Below are 19675 nucleotides of genomic sequence, written 5' to 3' on the forward strand. Positions count from 1 at the left end.
AATTCATCCAATACATCAGCATACGGAAAGGAGGACGTTCCCTGTGCGTTCCTAGTGGTTTGGGCCTCCAGCAGCTGATGGCGTTCGAGGGGCGGTGACCCAGAACAAAATGGGAAACCGACTTGCTGTCAAACCCGGCCCAGCGCCGACAAGGTCGTGTTAGCAGACGTGAAGACGTGTTTTGTGTTCTTGAAGGGTTATGATCGCCATAATACTTGCTAGTGGTAATCCCGAGGTCGCCAAGGCCGTATCCGCCCTAAAGTTGCTACACCACGAAGGCCCGACATTGCTGGAAAGCCCGTAAGCCGCACCTCCGCAGCAGAAGAGAGGACCAGTTGATAGGGTTTGTTGCAGCTACACCACCTTGTTGACAATGTTAGCAAATGTATTCGATTAGGTGCAGTACTTACAGAGCCATCTGGCCAAGAATCATGAACGCCGATTGCACAAGGCTGAGACAAAAAATGGCTTGGAACACCAGGATGGGAGCGAGAAGGCAACGGCTCCACCACGACTGGACCGCTTTTGACCACAAGTCACAAGTACCTCGCGAGCGTGACCTCATAAGCGAACAAGTAGTGGTCGTCGGACAAAGAGCCTGATTGCGAGGTGAGATGTTGCGGCGGGGCTTGATCTAGAAATGAGTCGCTGTTCGTCGACCTGCATGCGAATGATTCATTGCGCGGAATTTTCCTTACCGGAATCTGGTCTGTTGGGCGCAAAGAAGGCAACGAGGTACAGCGCCACGTTCCTTGAGCACCACGTTCCTTGACGTTGTTCATTAAGCATCTGCACGTCCGATTTGTCTGGTACTCTTCCCCTCCAAGATCAGCATCCGATTCGTCTGAGGGTCTTGTGAGGCCTGAGTGTAGCTCCAGGACGTGCAGCTCCAGGACGTGCAGGTCCAGAATGTGCAGCTCGCATGCGACTCTTGCGTTGGTGCAACGGTTGACAGTGCTTGTTCTGGCTTGCAAAACGCGCGTATAAGATCCTATAGCTCCCGCATCCGAACGTTCCCAACCTTGCGTCGTCCATCTCCCTCTAAAGCTTTCTATAGCGGTGTTCAGCCATGCCTGTCCTTCAGGAGACCAATGTCCTTCAGGAGACCAATGTCAGCCATGCTGCACAATGGCCAGCCAATGCCATGCCTCAAGCTGAAGAGCCAAGACTGCAATCCCTCCTCTTCAACACGGTTACTATCTTTCTAGCTGCCGCATCCTTGGTTGTGGCATGCCTCCACTTCCTGCACCAAAGAATGAAGAACAAGAGAAATGAACAGAGGCGCGGTACGTGTCACCAGTTCCCGTGAAAATGAAGATCCTGACGACTTGTGCAGGAGAAGATGGCGGCTTAGACGCACAGACGGAAAGCAACATTAACGAGAGAGTCGACTCCGGGATGAGTGGGGATACTCTGACCCCGATGGAGAGAACGAGAGACGGGGTTGAGCTGGTCGAAATCGAGAATGAGCCTCAGCAGGATCAAAGCGCGCTCCATGCTTGCGTCGCACCAAGTGCCGGCACAGCATCGGTATAAGGAAAGTGAGCATAGACGCAAGGTACTGAAGGCAGACTCAGCGTGGTGTATGGTAATGTCTGATGGCGGAAGCTCGCGTGCGATTCATTCGGACGCTCTAGTGGATGTTAGCCACTGCCCGTAGCGGAAATCGTAGTTAAAACGAATAATTCAAAAAGACGTGAGCTTGAACATGCTCTGCCCCATATACCGTCTAATCGCTGAAGCAGGTCGCCGCTCAGAGACAATTGAGAGAAGACATGGACACACGTCTGCTTGGCGTAAGCGAGGAGGGATAGAATAGGCCTTCGAATATATGTAGCACACGAAGAGCAGCATTGAGTGAGATATGCCGCTAAACTCTAGAGCGCAATACTGAGGAGACATCTGCAGCGTACTTACCGCAGAACTGTTGAAGGAATATCATGATGGAGAGAGCAGTGAGGGCCTGCCTGTTCCTACCGATCGTGAAAATCTCCGTAAAAAGCTTCTGCAGCTTCATGATCTCCTCTTCGCCCTGCAGCAAATGATTGATTAGAAACAAGCCTCGGCCTGCTTGCAGCTTGGTGTCCATCATTCCGCAGACGGTCGCTTTCAATATGATGACCCATGGTTATGCATCACGCTGCCGATATCCGAGAATAGTCCAAGCAACCGTTGAAATACTCCGGCGCTCTCTCGGACTATTGCGCAGAACAGGGCAGATTGGCGTTTCACCCAGCTGACGAGGCTATTTAAGCGTTCCTATAGTCGTTTCTTGTGATAGATGTTAGTGATAATGAAAGGCTCTAGATGGCAGAAGAGTATTGACACATTCCTACAGGAGCCCGCTTACTGCGAGCTTTTGTATGCCAACACAGCAAGAACATATTAAATTCTCGCGCTTCCTTCGGAGCTATGGGTGACGCCTGGGACCTATTCGTAGGAAGACGGCCCTCGAGGCATGAAGAGCGTGCGAATCCATGATGACGGCATGATCCCATAGTGGAATAGGACGATTATGCTTCTGGAAGGGAGCCGCGCACTCAGGAGATGTGTGGTGTTGTCGTTCGAGGTGAGATCTTCATGCCTCAGACATGGAACGTGGCACAACCGTTCTGGGTAGCACAGCTATGCAGGAGGCGCTCGTGCTACGGAACACCTGCAGACCGTCACAAGAATAGGGCTGTCATCGCTGAGCCTCGAGGATGATGGTGTTGGTGCCAAAAGAGGGAGATGGTTGCTGCTGGAGTGCGGCGACAGCGAGGCTGTCAAGCCCTTGATAGGCCCGTCTGTAGAATAATTCCAGCAATCTATCTCAGGGATATGGAGCGAGGCTGCGGAAGGAACAGGTTAGCCAGCTTCCCTTTTGGGAACGCTGAAGCAAGCGAGGACCACTCTGCGGCGCGCCATTGGCCGGCGGGGCCGTCTCAAACGCGGAGCACGGAAATTCGGGCAGCCGCTGAGCACAACGGGCAGGAGCGACAGCCACCACCGAACCGCAAAGGGAGTCGTCGTCGTTGTCGTTCTCCATCCGCTCCCTCTCACCACTCGTGTCCGCCTTTGCGACCTCGTCGAACACGTAGACGCCAGCCCTGCATTCACTTCCAGTCTCTCCTTTGCGCCATTCGCACACCGTACGTCTTGCGCCGTCCTCGGGCCGCACCGTCGCGCCTGCCTCTCCTTACACCTCCGCCGCAGTCCAATTGTCCTCCAGCGGTAGTCGCATTCACCGCAGCGACCACAATAGGGACAACACCACGCCAGCAGCGTCAATTGTTCGTATACATATATCGCCCGACGCACCCGGGTGCCGTCCATCCGCTGTCGAAACATTTCCGGCATTGAGCGCCTCAAACACGACGTGCCCCATCCGTCTCCCGCGTCATGCGCAGAGTCTCCTGCTAGCATACCGGACCCGTCGGACGACCTGCCCCAGCTTTCAGCCTCCTGTCTCCACCCGCATTCTCCGTCTAAAGCGCCTTCCCTGTCGCTCTTTTGATCCGCTTGCCAGTGGTGTGCAGCGGGCCTGTCACCACCACCACCACCACCACGCTCCTTCCTCGCCCCATTGCCGTTTCCTGAGCGCGACTCGATGTCAGCACAATAGCTCCAGTCACTCGTTACACCACAGCTGGGCTGGAATCCACGATACCGTTGAGCGGATTTGTACATAGTAATACCGGCCTGCAGCAATGGGGTGCTGCGGCGACCGCGAGAAGGGGCTCACCGTCACCGAGCAGCAGAAGTGGGACTACATCGTACGTAGAACGTCACAATCGCAGGAGCAGGATCGGATGCTGACTTTGATAGACACTCTCTGACTTCAAGGCGACGTCGTGCCTGACGCCCTTCTCGTACGTTTGGTTGTGGATGCTCGTCCTCATCTCCGGCGCCGTCTACGCTGCCGATGCCTTCACCGCCGTCAATCTGCTCGCCTTCAACAAATGGTCGAGCCAAGTGCGTCCCAAGGTCAGCTTCGATGTCGCCAAGTGGATCTTCGCCGTCTGCATCATCATTTCCTACCTTTTCCTGATCTACCGATGGATTAGAGCGGTCCGCGTCATAAAGTCAGGCGGTGTAGCTGAGTGCTACCTCGAACCCCTTGCGGCCATTTGGCAGAGTATGCGGTTGACGAAGGAGGGTCAAGGATGGCGGCGATTCTTGGTCTTCGCCGAACTGACCAAAAGTAAGAAGGGCAAGGATTACATCGCGCTCTTTGTCTACTTCCAGTTCAAAGGTACCGCCCGTCAACGCTGCTGCAATAACGTTTTCTAAGCTTCGCAGGTGCTCTGATCATCGTCCTTGCCCAAGGTCCCAGAATCGTCATCAATGCATTGACGCTCTGGGCCGTCGTCGAAGCCCAGATCATCCCCGTCGGAGAGCATGCAGCCCCAAAAGATGTCTCGCCCGCTGCGCAATTTTTCATGAACATCGAGACCATGGCCAAAACCGGCAACAAACAGGAAACCGTCATTTACTTCACTATGTTGTTTTCCCTGGTCATCTGGGTTATTGCCGCTCTCTCGCTCCTCCTCTCGGTCATTTTCTACCTTTTTCTATGGCACGGTGTCTCCAAGTCGGACGGCAGCCTCACCCAATACTGCCGCCGAAAGATTGAGACTCGTCTTGAGCGCATTGTGGGCAAGAAGATCAAGAAGGCTCTGGAGAAGCAGGACATGAAGCGCCGGAAAGAAGAGCGCATGGGAATGAAGAAGGGTGACAGCGAGGGCACCCACCGAATGCCTACGCTGCCCAAGCTCGGCGGAAAAGACGATGATGCCTCCTCTGTCTTCTCTATAGCTCGATCCGACACATTGAGTACCACGACCACGCTACCTCCATACTCCGCCAATGCACCCTCCCGGACCAACACTATGAACACAACAAGAACGTTGGGAATGAAGCCATCTCTACCGTCGTTGAGCGAGAGGCCAATCCCGAGCCGATCAGACACCCAGGGAACCAACTACTCCACTGCGAGTTTTGGCTCGAACGCACCACTTCTAAGCCAGGCAGGTGATATGGGCATGTCCTCTCCCGCTCCTCCAATGCCGCCCTTAGATCGCAACACCGACTACTTCAACGGACCATCCGGCTCTCGGCCACAAGCAAATGGGCTGTCTGGACGACCATACTCGCCAATGACACAGGGAATGCCTACATCTCCCCGACCTTCCCGGAGCGTGCTGCCTCCGGTCGACACCACCTATAACGGCAGAGCCTCCCCAGCGCCGCAGTTGATCTCGCCCTTGCCCAACGATGTCCGCGGCCCATCGCCTGCGCAAGGCATAGCACCCTATCCAAACCGCCGCCCTGGCGCGTCACCTCTTGGGCCCACATTCTCACCTTTTGATAATCGTGTGCCGGCAAGGGGGCCATCCTACGAAATGTCTCCCGTTGACATTACACCTTCCGACAACGGTTCGCAACAGTACTACCCTACCTCCAACGGCCCGAACGGTTACCGTCAGCCCCAGCTACCCAATACTCTCCGACCCGGATCTCCCGCCTTTTCGCAGAGCTCGGGGCCGCCTTCGCGAGCCGGGACTGCACCTCCATCGAACCCTCGCGCCGGGCTACCTGCAACATTGCAGTCAGCCATTCAGCGGCGTGAGGCTTCACAACCTCTTCCCAACCGAGGCATGAATGGCCCTATGCCTCAACAACGTAGCGCTACCGCCCCCCTTAGGCAGCCCGGATGGGGACCTGAACCTTCGTTCAGGAGTAACACCACGTCGCCTCCAAGGTACGACGGTTATTAAGCCTTTATTGGCGATTTCGACTCCACATACCGAGCAGAAGGTATAGCTGGCAGACCACTTTTTCCTCATCATGATCAATACCACGACTGCAATTTTTCGATTATTTCCTTGCATTATGCATTCAACGGCGTTCGCTTCTCTCTTTGTTGGATACAGAGGACCCACCCTTTTTACCTAACATTTTATCTACTGCACGAGGCTCTCATGAAGTTGCTCTGGGAGGGTTTGATGATGATTTTACTATTTGTTCGAGATACCCACGCCGCTGGTCTCGGACGTCCATTCGCTACCGCTGCTGCTTGGGGGGCCTATTTCTGGATGGTTTGGGAATGAAAGTATTTTAGAAGATTGGTGATCTAGCTCGCGAGGAGCAGTGGAAGGGAGCACTGCCCCTGGGAGGGATTTGTGTACGATATACTACGGATGTCTACATTGAATCGAGTAGTATGGAAGCTTCAACATTTGCGGCCTAAGCCTCGGTGATTCTTGACGATTATATCTCAATAACGCGTACGTGTGCGGTTCATGGGCTATGAGAGCCCCATCCAAGAGCAGGGTTGACGACTTCGAGATGGTGACACAAAGGAGGGGGATATGCATGCCAAGAGCGCCTATCGTACGTGTACGTGTGTCCAGCCTTATGCAAGAGGAACCATCGCATCGCAACTCAGTCCGTATTCTCGCCGCTTCATCTGCCGCTATGATAGTTCGACATGGGGAAGCGAAGAAACCGAAGGCGTAAAGCCAGAGAGCAATCCCACGAGCCGCCAAAGGAAAACGACCAGGATTCTCTCCATACACATCTCGCCGATGCAATCAGCCTGCTAGCCTTGCTCAATCCACCTCTCCCGCACGCGCACCCGGCCGAAGAAAACCCCAATAGCGACAACCGCCCAGATGCAGACTGCGCAGCGGGTAACTTCAATATCCCAACGGAGGAGGACGGCAGCAGTCCGCCTGCTTCCGAAGAGCCCGAAAACGAAGATGACGAAGAAGTCGATCTAGAAGATCTAAACACCTACGACCTCCCCCCAGAATCCGCAGAAAAAGAAGCTCTTTCCCTGCTCCAAGACAAACTGCTCGACCGCCTCGCCGAGACTCTCGCGCGCTATAAATCTGATCCTAAGAAAGCCGATCCCAGGACCCGCGGGCTGGACGCGAAGCACGTGTGCGCTGCGATGATGCGCGTGCATGCGGCGGAGGAAAGGGCTGAGATTGTGTGCGCGAAGAACGAGGGGCTTGATGCGGTGGATCGGGTGTTTTTGGAGGGTTGGAAGAGAGCGGTGGAGGGGATTGCGCGGAGTGGCGGGACGGACGGGGGGCAGAGGGAGGGGATGGAGAGATTGGTGAGGGAGCATCAGAGGCCGAGGATTGAGGCGTATGTGGGGAGGCTGAGGGAGGCGTTTCGGATGCAGGGTGTGGAGAGGGCTGAACGACGTCCTCCAAGAGCGGCATCGCTGTGCAAGGTCGAGCTGGATAGGGTGCCAGTATCTGGGACCCTCGAGTGGGAAGACGACCATGGGCTGCGGTACACGATTGTCCGGGGCCCAGTCGAGAACATGGAGCAATTTTCTAACGCTGCTCATAGCGGAGAGACACTCCAGGGCATCAGTGCCGACATCGCCGCTCTCGAGACTGACCTCCGAGCGCTGTGTGCGGATCCGGTCGCAGAAGAGCTGGCGTCGTCTGCGGCTTTGGCAAGGCTGATGTCGAGCACGTATCGCCTCTGGAGAGGGGTGAGGACGAGATCCGCTTTCCGGACCTCCCTGAGCGGCATGTTCCCGATGCCGAAAGCGCGCGGTATGGCAGAGAGGGCGCTGCTGTTCCTGTGTCGGATCCATTACAGTGTTGCTGTTTTCGTGGAAGCTGCTGAACGGATTCCCGCGCTGAAGTCTATCACTTGTATTCCCGTACCCTGGAACAGAATATCGATTCGCGCACCCGGACAGGTGGTGGAGCAGATGAGCCCGTTGGAGGCGGCGGCGCGATTACAAGTTCCGATCTCAAGTCATGACCTAAGATTGGAGCTGGACACGCCTGAAAAGAGTGCACGGTACGACGTGCTACGAAGGGAACAGCGCCACGTGCATGCCGAAATCCAAGTGCTTTTCTTCCGGGAGACAGTCCTTGGATTCGCGTCAGATGGTTGGACGGAGCACCTGTATATCGGATGCAGTAAGCTGTGCTGTTATCTTTGCTGCTGTTTCCTCCTGGCTTGTCGACGCTTTCGATTCCGGGGGACGCATGGGGCGTTTATGAATCGATGGGCTGTCCCGCCGACGAACACTGAGAATTCGCCGCTTCACCTGGCCACGGAAAGGCTCTTCATGTGCTTGAAGTTAGCGCTTCGAGAATCGTTTTCCGGAAATAAAACCGCGACGTCGAGCCCACAGCGGGCACAGTCAACAGCGGACTTGTCCACGGCAAAGGAGATGCTTGAGGAAGAAGTTGCGAAGCTGGAGGAGTCGATGCTTCCTTTACGGTACGGTGTTGTACTGTCCTGCTCTTTTCTAAATGACTTCCACTAACAAGAGTAAAGCCAGACCATGATGATGCATACGGTATTCGACGACGCGATCTGCGTTATGCCCGTCCCAGGCAAGCCCGAATTCGCCATGATAATGGGAGAAGGAGGGGGCAAAGCCATGCGAAAGGAAAAAGCCGAGAGAATACATCTGGAGCATTTGCGAGAAAAGGCTGGACTCGAAGCCCTCGACCAGATGCCGCCCAGCAAGCCTCTCGGATCCGCCGTCACGTGCAGGAGATGCAAGCAGCGCGCCTTGAGACGTTGCGCTGCCTGCAAGACGCCGTATTGCTCCAAGCTCTGCCAAAAAAGAGCGTGGAAGGATCACCTGTTCGTGTGTCGTGTGCCCGGTCGACCGAACGACATAGACACCCTCAGAATTTACGTGCGACATTGGTTCCGTGCGCGCACTAAGGTTGAAGCAGCACCTTCGAATGAGTACTCTGAGCGTGTACTCAAGGCACTGCTTGCCGACGACCATATCTGCAAGACCTTTGGATTCAATGCTTGCGAGACGCAAGACGAAGCCGGCGGTCTCTTGTGTCTCTATCGACATCTCATAGAGAGATGCGGCCCCGTTACTCTCCAGAAGGAGCTGGCCAGCGGTGATCTCGGCTCTTTCATGGAGTGGTGGGTCCGGATTCGTCAAGGCCTTGGTCTGGACGTCGATGCTGGCTGCATGAAGTGGTTCCTGTCCATGCGGCAGATGCCAACCCGGTTTCCCATTCCTAGTCAGAACGAGGAGTACCAGACACAACTCACGGCCATGTGTGCCGCGTATGATGTCCTCCACATAGACGCTGAGGCTAGTGAACGGAAACCTCTTTCTAATGCGGAGAGGAGAGTCTTTCGCTTGTATACGATCCTTTGCCGGGATTTTAACAACCACCCAGATGTCTACAGTGCCCAATGGATCGGTTTCGGCTTCTGTTTCTGCAGGAGTGTTGCCCAGCGGGACAGCTTGCGCAGAGCATTCCTCGCCGTCGCCGAAAGAGGTGCTTCTCTCAAGGACATTGCTCAAGCTTGGGAGAGCCGAACCCTATTGAGTCTGATGAAGCGCCAGGGAATCGGTATCGCTCAATTAGTATCCGACGGCATCGACCCTCACGGGCCCGAGATCGAGGACCTAGGAATATATCGGCTCATGGCTGAGGTTAGCCATACGTTATCCGGACGATTCTGTCCCTGTTTCAAGGTCCAAACTCCAGGCTATTGCCACCCAAAGTATGAACCACACCTCAGCCTAGAGTCGGATGGTGACTACGGATTTCACGCATCGACTCCCTGGGAGCGGTGGCAGCTGTTCAACTTCTACTCATATGTATTCTGTCACCGGGGCTTCGACGCCCGAAGCATGCAGTTAGCAAAGCGGGATCCCGATCCAGATGCGCTGGAAAAGTACCTTGAAACGATATATCCGGATTTACGGAGAAAGTTGTGGAATAGGTACTACGCAAATGGCCTGTTCCCCAGGTTGAAAAGTAGGGTAAGATTTCCGAACGGGAGGCCACCGTGCCAATGCGTTGTGCATGGCGTATGCAATCCACCGGGCTTGAACTGTGGTGAGAGTAGCCCACTAGATTGGTTCCCGGAGTATTCAGGGCGGGCTTTTGAGGATGAAATGCCAGAGAGCGATGATGGTGGAGCTACCTGTCGAGAAGCGTAAGTTGTGCCACTAAAGGAAGGGCGGATTGAAGAGGCCATTGTTCCGGAGTACAGAAGGTGGTATAGCAATGCCACTCCTTTTTGGCTGGGCTGAAGTTGACTTGTGAGGCGGTGGCGGGTTAGAATGCTTACCTGGACGACGCGTCTGCTGGGGGCTGAGTTGATGCATTCTGCCCGACGCCACATACCCGTCGTCGTTACGCGCAACGTCTTGCGGCCGCAAGTGACAAAATTGCGCCGTACAGTAGGACGGAAAAACCTTTGTTCCCGTCGAAGATCTACCCAGCCACGCTTACGCCACCCATTAGCCCCTCGTATAACCCATTGAAAGAACGACCGTTCTCTATCTAAGACATGCCTGCGCTAGACACAGCCACCGCCCCAAAAGCCTAGAAAAATAAAATCGTCTATCCAATGCTGTCCTCGCCGGTCGTACAGCACCCTCTTCCTATTGGCCGGCGCCACAATCCTTGTCGTCATCCATCATCACTGATTCCGAAACCCACCCAAGACAGAGCTTGTTTCCGACTGCAGACATGCGGCGCTTACCGCGAACCAGGACGGCCGCCCCTGATATACCTTGGGCGGTCGACAGCTTTTGGTAGTTTGTGTATTTACTGCCAACACTTTTGAACTCTGGGCATTCCGCCACGAACATTCCTGTCACCGGGGCACATGCATTCCGTCTTCACATGCGAATCGTGATCTGCGTGCGTTCCTGCATTATCCACACCAATTCCTGCCCGCTCCAGTCTTCTGCTCTTTCTTTGTCTCTCCTCGTTGCGCTGTAATCTGTCTCCCTCACACAACCCTCCAATACCTCGCAATGGCGCGTCCAGAATCCGGCGGCGTCGTTGACCCAGCCGCCCGCGACAAATATCTCCTCCAAGTAACCGCCGGACCCTCCTACGACACATCGACACACCGGGAAGTCACAGTCAACGGCACAGATGCCCACATGATCGAAAACGATGTCATGACATGCTGGCTCAAAGTCCGGATACGCGACTACCACGGTCTACCCCGCGGATCACCCTCCACCTCCAATTACTTCGAACACCCCCTGCACACGTCGGATCGCTATTCCATAGGCTTCTCCTTCATCCCAAAGAAGGATATCAAGGGCAACGACCTCGTCACGGGATTCGACTTCGACCACTCGATAAAAGATAGATTACCGCCCGGGTTTCGCTACGCGATGAAGATCGTCACCACCATCCTAGACCCAGGCATCTACTCGGACCCGTACTCAGACAAGCCGTATCTCTACGGCCCAGGCCTCTCCTCGTTCTTCTCCTTCCGGATCGGCGAGCACACCTCCGAGGCGTCCCCAGACGAGCAGCTCGCAGTCCACGACTCCGACTTCCGCGGCGTGATCGAGGAAGGCGCCGACGGCAGCGGGCAGCGCATCCGCGCGGACCAGCAAATCCCCGCCAAGACGTCCAAGCGGCGGAAAAACTTCCTCAGCCCCAACAAGCTGGAGAACTTCACTTTTGAAGCTGGGAGAATGTACCAGGCAGATTTCTTCAACCCGTATCTGGACTTCGCGAACTTCGCGCTCAGGATACCCGGGTTCTCGATTTCGGTGGTGCGCTATATCGACGATAAGACGCACCAGCTGCGGTTTGTGCTTAAGAATAGAAGCACGGAGGAGGTGCTGTTCGTTGTTATCTTCACGTTGCTGTACGGACAGAAGCTCGAGGATGTATTGGAAAAGCGGGACCGGATGGATGAGAGGGAGGCACAGTCTACGCCTAGCGGGTCAGAAACGCCTGAATCGCTCTCACGGCCGCAAACGTCCTCTTCCAACGAGACACCTGCGGCTTCTTCTCGGTCGACTCCGTCGTCTTCAGCTCCTGAATCGGATGTTGAGGATGCGGACCGCGAGACGAGGGCAGAGAGAGCTACAACCGCATCGATGCTGGCGAATTCGATCTACTCAGGATTTGCGGCACTGGGCTTTGGCAGGTCAGCGAGCATGTCGAGCTCGGAGCCGAGTAGCAAGAGTACGAGTCCGGAAAGGAAGAGGAAGGAGCCAAGGAAGACGTTAGATGATAAGGTGGATGAACTGGACGAGGTGAAAATGGGGGAGTATTTGAAGGCGAAGTCGGCTCATGCGTAATAAGGGGCCGATCGTTCTCACTGGGTTTTGGATAGACTAGGCTAAGAGGCATGAGAGTAAAGTGGGCATGAGCAGTTGCATAATACGGTGTACCGTTGTTAGAACAGTAGACGCGGCTGGCATCCGTCCTGATATACCCAAGAAGCAATTTTAATTATCCAATCGTCTACAACTATCTCACTTCTTGTGGCTATCAACATACTGCGCAACCTGATCGCCCGCAATCCTTCCATACACCACGCATTCCAACAGCGAACTCCCACCCAACCGGTTCCCACCATGCACACCGCCCGTGACCTCCCCCGCGCCCCACAGCCCCTCGATCGGGCCATCATCTTGGCGGATAACTTCCGCTTTCTCGTTTATGAGCACGCCGCCCATGGTGAAGTGGACCACGGGGGTTACCGTGCCCACGTAGACGGTGGAGTCTGGGGTAGGTGAGGTGAGCGTCCAGTTCGCGAAGGACGACCGTCCGAATGGATCTTTCTCCTTCCCTGCGGCGGCATCCGCGTACTGTTGAATGGATGCTAGCGCTTCGGTTCCCAGCTCCGAGATGGTGGTTTTCTTCATCAAGCCCTTGAAGATGTAGAAGTCGATGTGGGATTTCGCGGCCTTGTACACACCCTCGTCCAGCACGAGCTGAACTGTCCACTGCTTCGGCGATGTCGAAGTAGGCGGTGTAGCTGTGATGACTTTGGTCACATTTTCCCGCGTCTCTAGTTCATCGAAGAAACGCTTCCCGTTTAGGAGGAGAAGACCGCCTTCACCTCGCAGCACTTCGGCGGCGAGGAATTTCAGGGGTGAAGAGGGATTGGCCGGGTCCACGAAGCCTGTTGGGTGGACTTGGACGAGTTCCATGTCGATGAGCTGCGCGCCGACGGCTGTGAGAAGGGGCTGAGTGCCAGGCCGGGGGTCGTTCGTGGAAGGATACCCTTTGAGATCGGGGCGGTATTTTGCTAGTAGCCCTTCAGCATCGCCGCCGAAGCCACCGGCTGCAAAGATAACTGGACCGTGGACCTCTTCCTTCTTGCCGTCTTCGCACGCATACTCGACGCCCGTGACGCGGTGCTCGGACTGGAGCACTTTGGTAACGGTGCAGGAAGTCTGGAGGTGGAAGATGGAGGATTGCTTGAGCGAGGTAAGGAGCGTGTTTACGATGGCGAAACCGGGGGGTGTTTGCCCGGCGCCGCGGTGGGTGCGCGGGTAGGTGTGGCCGCCCAAAATGGCGACGACGCTGAGATCGATGCCTTTCTTTTCGACGAGCCATTCGACGGCGTCCTTGGAGGAATTTGTCAAGGTGCTGATGAGCTTTTCCCGGTGGGTGGTGGAAGAGAGCATAGCTTTACCCGCAGAATGAACGGTATCGGAGTAGAAGGCATCGTCGTGTAGGGAAGGAGGTTGGTACTTTGTTGGTGCACCGTTGATGCCGGAGGAGGCCTTGATGGAGTTCCCACCGGGTTTTGCTGCGCGTTCGAGAAGCCGAACAGGCACATTGTGGGCTACCAGCTGGCTGGCTGCGGAGAGCCCTGCGAGGCCTGAGCCTACGATTATGGCGGTGGTCTGTGGTGGCGTCGAGGGCGGCATCTCGGTAGACGGAAGACGAGCGTAAAGGTAAGCTGTCAAGAGTCCAAAGCAGCCAAGCGAGAAAAGCGTTAGTATCCGCGTCCGGCTCATTCTCATCAGGGGCAGAAGAATCGATGGAATATGTATCCTGAAGTCGTGTTAGTCGGTGTTGGAGATGTAAGCATTCCGAGGTCGTCAAGCCAAAGTCAGGCCACGGTCACGCCGCTGATCAGATGAAGCTCAGGCAGCGAAGGCTCAGCGTGCGGAGTACGTCTTCCATGATAGGGGTCGCCAAGAGGGACACGAATGTTTCTGTGAGTTTATCATCGTATCTGCACGCGCTGGTTCACTCATCATGAACGTGTAGTCTTGGGTTGCCCCGCACGTCTCGTCCGCGAAGGCACGTGTGTGCGCTTGTCCCATAAGGGCTAGCGCATATTGCTAGCGCGAGCACGTGCCGCCAGAGCGACCGCGAGGCTGCTGAAACCCACGTCGTCCATCCTGACACGCGCTCTGCTTCCACAGATTCTCCACACAGATTCCGGCGGCAAGAATACTCGCTCGGCCTCTGAGAACAGCAGTTCCAGTCGACTTGTCCGATCTCTGGCGCTCTGCACGTCTCGCGGCGTCGTACAGGTGCCAGCACTTACCCGTCAAGCAGTGCGCTTCCGATGACAGATCGCTCTCGGAACAGCAGCTTCCATGGCCACGCACATATCCAGTAAAGACGTCAGAATGCGCTCTTTTCGCTCGCTAAAGCCAGCGCTCGTCTATCGGGCTATTGACATCCGGATTGAGGAGACGGGTTGGATAGGTTCCTAGTCGGAGGGGGATTCGCTGGAGGGGGAAAGCCGTGCGCGGCAACCTGTGTTTCCGAAGCTAGGTGGTACTCTCAAATACTCCACCTGACCGCTCAATTGCCCATGTACTCGCACCTTTTTCGCCTTTTCCGCCCTTTCCATCCTTATCTTTTGGCAGACTTAATCAATCATGATGTTCAGTTGGACGTATCTCGACGTTGCGCTGCTCTGCCATCCTCTTTTCGCTTTCGTTACCGTTCGACAGACCAAAATGCGTAATAAGCAGTCTAATCTGCAGTACTTCGCGTTCTCGTTCCTCGTACTGTTTGTCCTGCGATATGCATTTTCGAACTATTTCGCCCTTCCGAGCGAGCTTCTGTTGCCAGTATGCAATACAGTGGACCAGCCAAATCCAATCGCATCGATATATCCCAACAACGCTACTGGCACCCTCAATGGAACCATAGCGGTCCTGCCCATCTCTTTGAAACTAGCGCGACAGCTCATTCCTCCGCAATACGGAATTCTCGAGCATGCGTACCGAGCTCTGCTACCGTCCTTCCCCAAAGGCATGTATCCGGCAATCGTGCAAGCGCTGCATGACCACGAAGTGCAAGCGTTCGGGTATAAGATCGAGGACTTCACCGTATGCACTCTCTTCACGAAGCTTATTTGCATCACTAACATCCATAGCGCACTGGGATCGAGTTTCCCTTCGTCGATATGCTAAACGACAACCACACATCCTTCAAGTGGGCGCCCACACTGCTCATGACCGCCGGTCACGAGATCGCACTGAAAGGAGCCGAGGACTATGGCACTAACACCTTGCCCGCCACATTTGAACCAGGCTGCGACGCCTATCGATCCGTCCCCAATTCCAAGAGAGCAGGCACGACGTACTTCGGCGCACGGAGTCTGGAGGCGGGCGCCGCATCCCTTAGCACGCTATTCTCTTCGACTGAGGAAGAAATGTTCCCATTGGAGTTCTTCAAGAACTTCACTAATCAGCCTACGTTTGCTGACGGCAAGACGTGCGACAATATGATCCGCCTTTTCAACACCTCGGTCTCGACGGCGCCCAATCGCATTGAACGCGTCAAGGGCACCGTGCGAGCGCACATTTATCCCTTTTCTGGCGAACAGGAGTGGAGAAATGTGTACGGCCTGCGATTGGACACCTCATTTATCGAGAACAATTACCTGAGCTGCGAGAGCTTCCGCGGATACGGCGACCCTTGAGCGCTTGAGAGTCGTTCCAAATCACGGCCTCTGATAGACATCTGTCTCACTCAGCAACTCGCCCCGCGCCGACCTCTGTTTTACGGACTTCCTGGTGACGCTCTAGTTGGGCGCCGAAAGCTTTAGCGCTTAGTAAAGGTTCCATTCACTCGCACGGGTAGTCGTGGAGTCGAGTTGGTATCTCTCTCGGCTCATGTACCAGGTTGGACACATCATGTCAAAAGCAGCGCGCATCCTGCAAGCCAAGCATGAACCAGCCTATACAAGCGGCAGATCGATGCGTAGCTGTGTCTGTCCGCAAACAGTATTGAGCTCACAGGGATCCGTATGTTGTGCTACCATGCCGCCAATGGAGACTTAAATAGCTCGACTTCCCTCCTCGCATCACTGCTCGTCAGCCTACCTCGCCCACGTCAACATGTCCACCCAACCCCGCGGTGTGCATCTCGTAGGTAGCATCAACCTCGGGACAACATCTGACGTCTTCACCCAAATCCCTCCTCTTCTCGCCGGCCATCTGCGCCGCCTGCCCGATGGAGAGCCAGCGCCCCGGAACATCTTCACTCGCTGGCAGAAGGAAGTCGCTGCGTCGGCGCCTGAAGTCCTACTCAAGCGGGACGAGAGAGGATACTTTATCCCAGGACCCTCCGGCCTCAATCCTTCTCAAGTCTCATCTGCGCTCGAGAAGCTGCAAACACTACATACCGGGTACGATGACTACGCGCTGGAATCCTACGCACTGTTCAAGCAGAGGAAGGACGAGGGAATCATCCCACCCCATATCTGTTTCCAAGTCTGCCTCCCAGGCCTCGTCAACGTAATGACGATTTTCGCAACCGACTTTCAACAAGCCCTCGAACCGCGCTACGAAGACGCGCTCACGCGCTCTCTCAACCGCATCCAAGACTCCATCCCGCACTCAGACCTGGCCATCCAGATAGACGCCGCGATCGAATTCGCGTACCTCGAGGGCGTCGAACCCTTGGTCCCTTACTTCGATCCCGTATTCCCTGGAGTAGTTGACCGCCTTTCACGCTTCGCGAACCGTGTGGCGCCAGACGTGGAGCTCGGGTTCCATCTCTGCTATGGCGATCTCAATCACAGGCACTTCATCGAGCCTAAGGATATGGGGCTGCTGGTCAAGGTCGCGAATGCGCTGCACAAGGAGGTTGGGAGAAGTATAACATGGCTCCACATGCCCGTGCCAAAGGGAAGGACGGATAGAGAGTATTATGCGCCGCTGCAGGGTTTGGAGTGGGAAGGGGAGGAATTGCATCTGGGCCTGGTGCACGAGGGCGACGAGGAGGGGACGCGGGAGCGCATTGAGATGGCGAGGAGCGTGTTGGGGGAGAGGGGCTTCGGCGTTGCGACGGAGTGCGGCATGGGCAGGACGCCGGTCGAACACTTTGGTAATATCATGGAGACGCTGAGGAGTGTGAGTGCGCCTGTCGCATGAGTAGGAAGGATAGCTGCCAGCCTTGAGCGGCTTTGTTTGTCCCAAGTGCGGACAGTGAATACAAATTATTTAATGTTCTAATACACATTCACTGCACCCTCTAACTTGGCGAACCTCGCCACCAACCTTATCAGACTTTTGGCTAACATACACGCATGCAATCCTGCACCCCGTGCAGTGTCCTTGTTCCCGCCCGCTTACTACACTGGGCAGAACCACGTCTTAGGAATTTAGCAAAGTAGTAATATCAATCCCAGAAAGATGTATCGGCCCCATCTTGGGATCTCGAGCAATGATATGCACCAGAGGATGAAGCCACGCGTAGTGTCTAGAATGCCTATGTCTCTCGGCGCGTAGGTAGAGAGAGCGAGAACAAGGTCGAGCGACTTTTACGAGCCCGAAGAGCTGTGAGGAAGCAAGGTAGAGGCTAGAGTCAGTGTGTTGATGTTGTGGAGAGTTTATGGCTAGTTCCTGTGGTTCCGTCGTATTCACTCAAGCTTCGAAATGTGTCATCGGCACGCGTCCTTTGCGCACAGGGAGTTTGAACAAGACATGTTTCATTACTTCAACAAGGAGATTCTACGCTCTTCCAAGCTTTGCCTTTAGTCTCTCTATCTTCCCCATTATGACGCCTTTCAGCCCCCCGGCGCCGAGCGCAGGAACCTCGTCTACGCCGACGAAGCGCCTTACCAATAAGTTAAATATATTACCAAAGCCAAGCGCCATGACGGTGCTGGTCAGGATGATGACGTTATACGGCATGCTGAAGTCGGGCGTTGGGAGAGGAAGGAGGAGAGAAGTGGTGCGTAGGTAGATGCCCTTCTTATCGACGGATTGGTACGGAGCCAGGAGACGGATGACAGCGGGCGCGACGTCGAAGCCACGATTTGCATCAGGAGGGTATTCGGTATAGCGGAGGATGGCTTTTTCGAAGTCGTAGGTGAGCGTGAGGGTCGAGCCAGCGGGGATGACCATGCGCAGCTCGAGATGAGTGCCTCGGCGCCGATCAACGGCCGGGCGGTAGTATGTCTCCCTTACGGGGTTTTCGGATGAAGTGTCGACACGGGCGCGTAGAGTGTGCAGGTAGGGCTTCATGAACCAGGGAAGCGACTCCAGGTATACGAACTCGACGGCATCAGTCTCAGAAGGGTTCTTAATAACTGCCTGCACGCTTCCACGCTCCTGCCCGTGGCCGTTGATGGAGCGAGCGGCGTAAAGTTGAGGCTCAGCGCGGACAAGTCCAGTCGTCATCTGCTGCTCCGGAAGAACGAGGTCGAATTCGGCACCGATTGGAAGCTTGTAGCATCGGAGGGTGTCTGACGCTGATCTCGTTTCCGCATACTTCCCGGTTGTGTTGACCTGTATGGTACGCTCGGGAGGAGTGTTGATGCAAAGGGTGTTCGCATCGTCCCCAGTCTCCTCGGTCAAAGGACACGCGCCCTTCAAAGGCCGCCCGAAGAGCTCAGTCAGGTTCCAAGCCGGCTCCGCGTGTTTGTCCAAAGGATAGCAGGTGTCGCCCGAGTTGTACCCTTTGCCGGTGTCGCACTCAATCTCCTCGATGGGACGAGCTCGTGGAATGGGGTCGTCCCGAGGCCGCTTTGACCGAGCGATGTCTAGAACCATGTCCACTGTCTGCTCCATCTCCAGGACACAGCTCCCGCCGGCGCCTTCACAGACAGGCCGCACATCAATCGCCATGGTCTGGAAAGATGCATCGAACAGCTTGTGTCCATCTAGCAAACTGGATATGCCTGCCTTGCCCTTACACGGCAGCAGCTTCAAGAAAGGTGTCAAGTTTTCCGTGCAGACGACTTCGTGGGGCAGCGTGCCGTGTAGAAGGTGAAGGCTGGTTGAGTTGGCGTGGTCACCCTCCGGGACAAATGACATGACGGGTCGTATCGTCTTCGTGGCATCGATGAAGTTTAGAGAGGCGCAGAATAGGCCGGAAAGCGAGTTGACCAGAGTCAGCCATCGTGAGAAGGCTCTGCCGCAAGTTAGCCAAAAGTCTTAGAAGCACAGCACTTGGCGTACTCTTCCTCACTCTGCGCTTCTATCCATGCCCAGAGTTCGACACCAGTGCCTCCTTCTCTCGCGCCATGCCACGGTCGCTGTCCCCAGTTGTCCGCATCCCACCTTCCTACGCTGAAGCGTACATGTAGCTCCTTGGTGTGCGCATGTTGCAGTATCTGGCCGAACGATCGGGGGAAGTAGCGGAAGTTCTGCTGCGCGAATGCTACCGAAGACTCCATGCTCCGGAAATTGAACGAGGCGAGGAGGGTCGACTGGGGAAGGGGCCGAAGAAGGAGCCGCTCGTGGTAGTCAGAGCTCGCGGAGGCGCATGCTACGAGGGCAATGAGAAGCAAGAAGTGAAGGAAAGAAAGCATTGCAACATTGCAGCAGCCGAATGCGCGCCGGGAGCTGTGATGGCCGTTTGGTAGTGAGGCTGCAGCGGAGGACGGCGTGCGTGTGATTGGCTCGCTGACTAAGGGCTTGGCACTCCTGCATCGTAGCCGCCGTGGATTTCTGCGGGCGAGGTCGAGCTCT

At 55.5% G+C, this 19675-nt stretch overlaps 9 protein-coding genes across 9 annotated transcripts; 6 read left to right on the forward strand and 3 right to left on the reverse strand.

Annotated features, from left to right (window-relative positions):
• Positions 1 to 158: 158 nt before the first annotated feature.
• On the reverse strand, positions 159 to 780 carry BU26DRAFT_297218 (uncharacterized protein). Its single transcript, XM_033821728.1, has 2 exons — positions 411 to 780; positions 159 to 363 (listed from the first exon to the last, which is right to left on the reverse strand). The coding sequence occupies exons 1-2, from the start codon at positions 563 to 565 to the stop codon at positions 219 to 221; spliced, it is 300 nt and encodes a 99-aa protein (XP_033685219.1). The 5' UTR covers positions 566 to 780; the 3' UTR covers positions 159 to 218.
• A 289-nt stretch (positions 781 to 1069) lies between these two features.
• On the forward strand, positions 1070 to 1536 carry BU26DRAFT_504586 (uncharacterized protein; the record flags this gene model as incomplete). The annotated part of the gene is made up of 2 exons (XM_033826783.1): positions 1070 to 1286; positions 1337 to 1536. 2 exons carry the CDS (start codon positions 1070 to 1072, stop codon positions 1534 to 1536), a joined length of 417 nt encoding a protein of 138 aa, XP_033685220.1.
• Positions 1537 to 3516: 1980 nt separating this feature from the next.
• BU26DRAFT_297237 (uncharacterized protein) lies at positions 3517 to 6116 on the forward strand. The gene is made up of 3 exons (XM_033821729.1): positions 3517 to 3755; positions 3808 to 4234; positions 4282 to 6116. The coding sequence occupies exons 1-3, from the start codon at positions 3690 to 3692 to the stop codon at positions 5757 to 5759; spliced, it is 1971 nt and encodes a 656-aa protein (XP_033685221.1). The 5' UTR covers positions 3517 to 3689; the 3' UTR covers positions 5760 to 6116.
• On the forward strand, positions 6116 to 8405 carry BU26DRAFT_297265 (uncharacterized protein). Its single transcript, XM_033821730.1, has one exon. It carries the CDS (start codon positions 6473 to 6475, stop codon positions 8285 to 8287), a length of 1815 nt encoding a protein of 604 aa, XP_033685222.1. The 5' UTR covers positions 6116 to 6472; the 3' UTR covers positions 8288 to 8405.
• A 2369-nt stretch (positions 8406 to 10774) lies between these two features.
• Positions 10775 to 12151, forward strand: BU26DRAFT_540083 (DUF1769-domain-containing protein; the record flags this gene model as incomplete). Its single annotated transcript, XM_033831533.1, has 2 exons — positions 10775 to 11916; positions 11971 to 12151. The coding sequence occupies 2 exons, from the start codon at positions 10775 to 10777 to the stop codon at positions 12068 to 12070; spliced, it is 1242 nt and encodes a 413-aa protein (XP_033685223.1). The 3' UTR covers positions 12071 to 12151.
• A 40-nt stretch (positions 12152 to 12191) lies between these two features.
• On the reverse strand, positions 12192 to 13844 carry BU26DRAFT_518638 (Flavocytochrome c). Its single transcript, XM_033828863.1, has one exon. The coding sequence runs from the start codon at positions 13652 to 13654 to the stop codon at positions 12248 to 12250; it is 1407 nt and encodes a 468-aa protein (XP_033685224.1). The 5' UTR covers positions 13655 to 13844; the 3' UTR covers positions 12192 to 12247.
• Positions 13845 to 14626: 782 nt separating this feature from the next.
• Positions 14627 to 15675, forward strand: BU26DRAFT_425595 (uncharacterized protein; the record flags this gene model as incomplete). The annotated part of the gene is made up of 2 exons (XM_033823636.1): positions 14627 to 15079; positions 15127 to 15675. 2 exons carry the CDS (start codon positions 14627 to 14629, stop codon positions 15673 to 15675), a joined length of 1002 nt encoding a protein of 333 aa, XP_033685225.1.
• BU26DRAFT_518639 (uncharacterized protein) lies at positions 15656 to 17185 on the forward strand. The gene has a single exon (XM_033828864.1). The coding sequence runs from the start codon at positions 16094 to 16096 to the stop codon at positions 17129 to 17131; it is 1038 nt and encodes a 345-aa protein (XP_033685226.1). The 5' UTR covers positions 15656 to 16093; the 3' UTR covers positions 17132 to 17185.
• Positions 17186 to 17674: 489 nt separating this feature from the next.
• On the reverse strand, positions 17675 to 19559 carry BU26DRAFT_483110 (GPI transamidase component GPI16 precursor). The gene is made up of 2 exons (XM_033825795.1): positions 19163 to 19559; positions 17675 to 19115 (listed from the first exon to the last, which is right to left on the reverse strand). The coding sequence occupies exons 1-2, from the start codon at positions 19513 to 19515 to the stop codon at positions 17711 to 17713; spliced, it is 1758 nt and encodes a 585-aa protein (XP_033685227.1). The 5' UTR covers positions 19516 to 19559; the 3' UTR covers positions 17675 to 17710.
• Between the last annotated feature and the right edge of the window lie 116 nt (positions 19560 to 19675).

Source organism: Trematosphaeria pertusa (assembly GCF_010094035.1).
Source record: "Trematosphaeria pertusa strain CBS 122368 unplaced genomic scaffold BU26scaffold_6, whole genome shotgun sequence".
In the NCBI taxonomy this organism is placed as follows: Eukaryota; Fungi; Ascomycota; class Dothideomycetes; order Pleosporales; family Trematosphaeriaceae; genus Trematosphaeria; species Trematosphaeria pertusa.

What these genes read in the sequence shown, in the direction of transcription:
- BU26DRAFT_518639 (XM_033828864.1), top strand. Translation starts at nt 16,094, where the DNA reads ATGTCCACCCAACCCCGCGGTGTGCATCTCGTAGGTAGCATCAACCTC.
- BU26DRAFT_483110 (XM_033825795.1), bottom strand. Translation starts at nt 19,515, where the DNA reads ATGCTTTCTTTCCTTCACTTCTTGCTTCTCATTGCCCTCGTAGCATGC. An exon ending in GAAGCGCAGAGTGAGGAAGA is followed by an intron (nt 19,116 to 19,162) that starts GTACGCCAAGTG and finishes AACTTGCGGCAG; the next exon opens with AGCCTTCTCACGATGGCTGA.
- BU26DRAFT_518638 (XM_033828863.1), bottom strand. Translation starts at nt 13,654, where the DNA reads ATGCCGCCCTCGACGCCACCACAGACCACCGCCATAATCGTAGGCTCA.
- BU26DRAFT_297218 (XM_033821728.1), bottom strand. Translation starts at nt 565, where the DNA reads ATGAGGTCACGCTCGCGAGGTACTTGTGACTTGTGGTCAAAAGCGGTC. An exon ending in ATTCTTGGCCAGATGGCTCT is followed by an intron (nt 364 to 410) that starts GTAAGTACTGCA and finishes ATTGTCAACAAG; the next exon opens with GTGGTGTAGCTGCAACAAAC.
- BU26DRAFT_297265 (XM_033821730.1), top strand. Translation starts at nt 6,473, where the DNA reads ATGGGGAAGCGAAGAAACCGAAGGCGTAAAGCCAGAGAGCAATCCCAC.
- BU26DRAFT_297237 (XM_033821729.1), top strand. Translation starts at nt 3,690, where the DNA reads ATGGGGTGCTGCGGCGACCGCGAGAAGGGGCTCACCGTCACCGAGCAG. An exon ending in AGCAGAAGTGGGACTACATC is followed by an intron (nt 3,756 to 3,807) that starts GTACGTAGAACG and finishes TGACTTTGATAG; the next exon opens with ACACTCTCTGACTTCAAGGC. An exon ending in TGTCTACTTCCAGTTCAAAG is followed by an intron (nt 4,235 to 4,281) that starts GTACCGCCCGTC and finishes TAAGCTTCGCAG; the next exon opens with GTGCTCTGATCATCGTCCTT.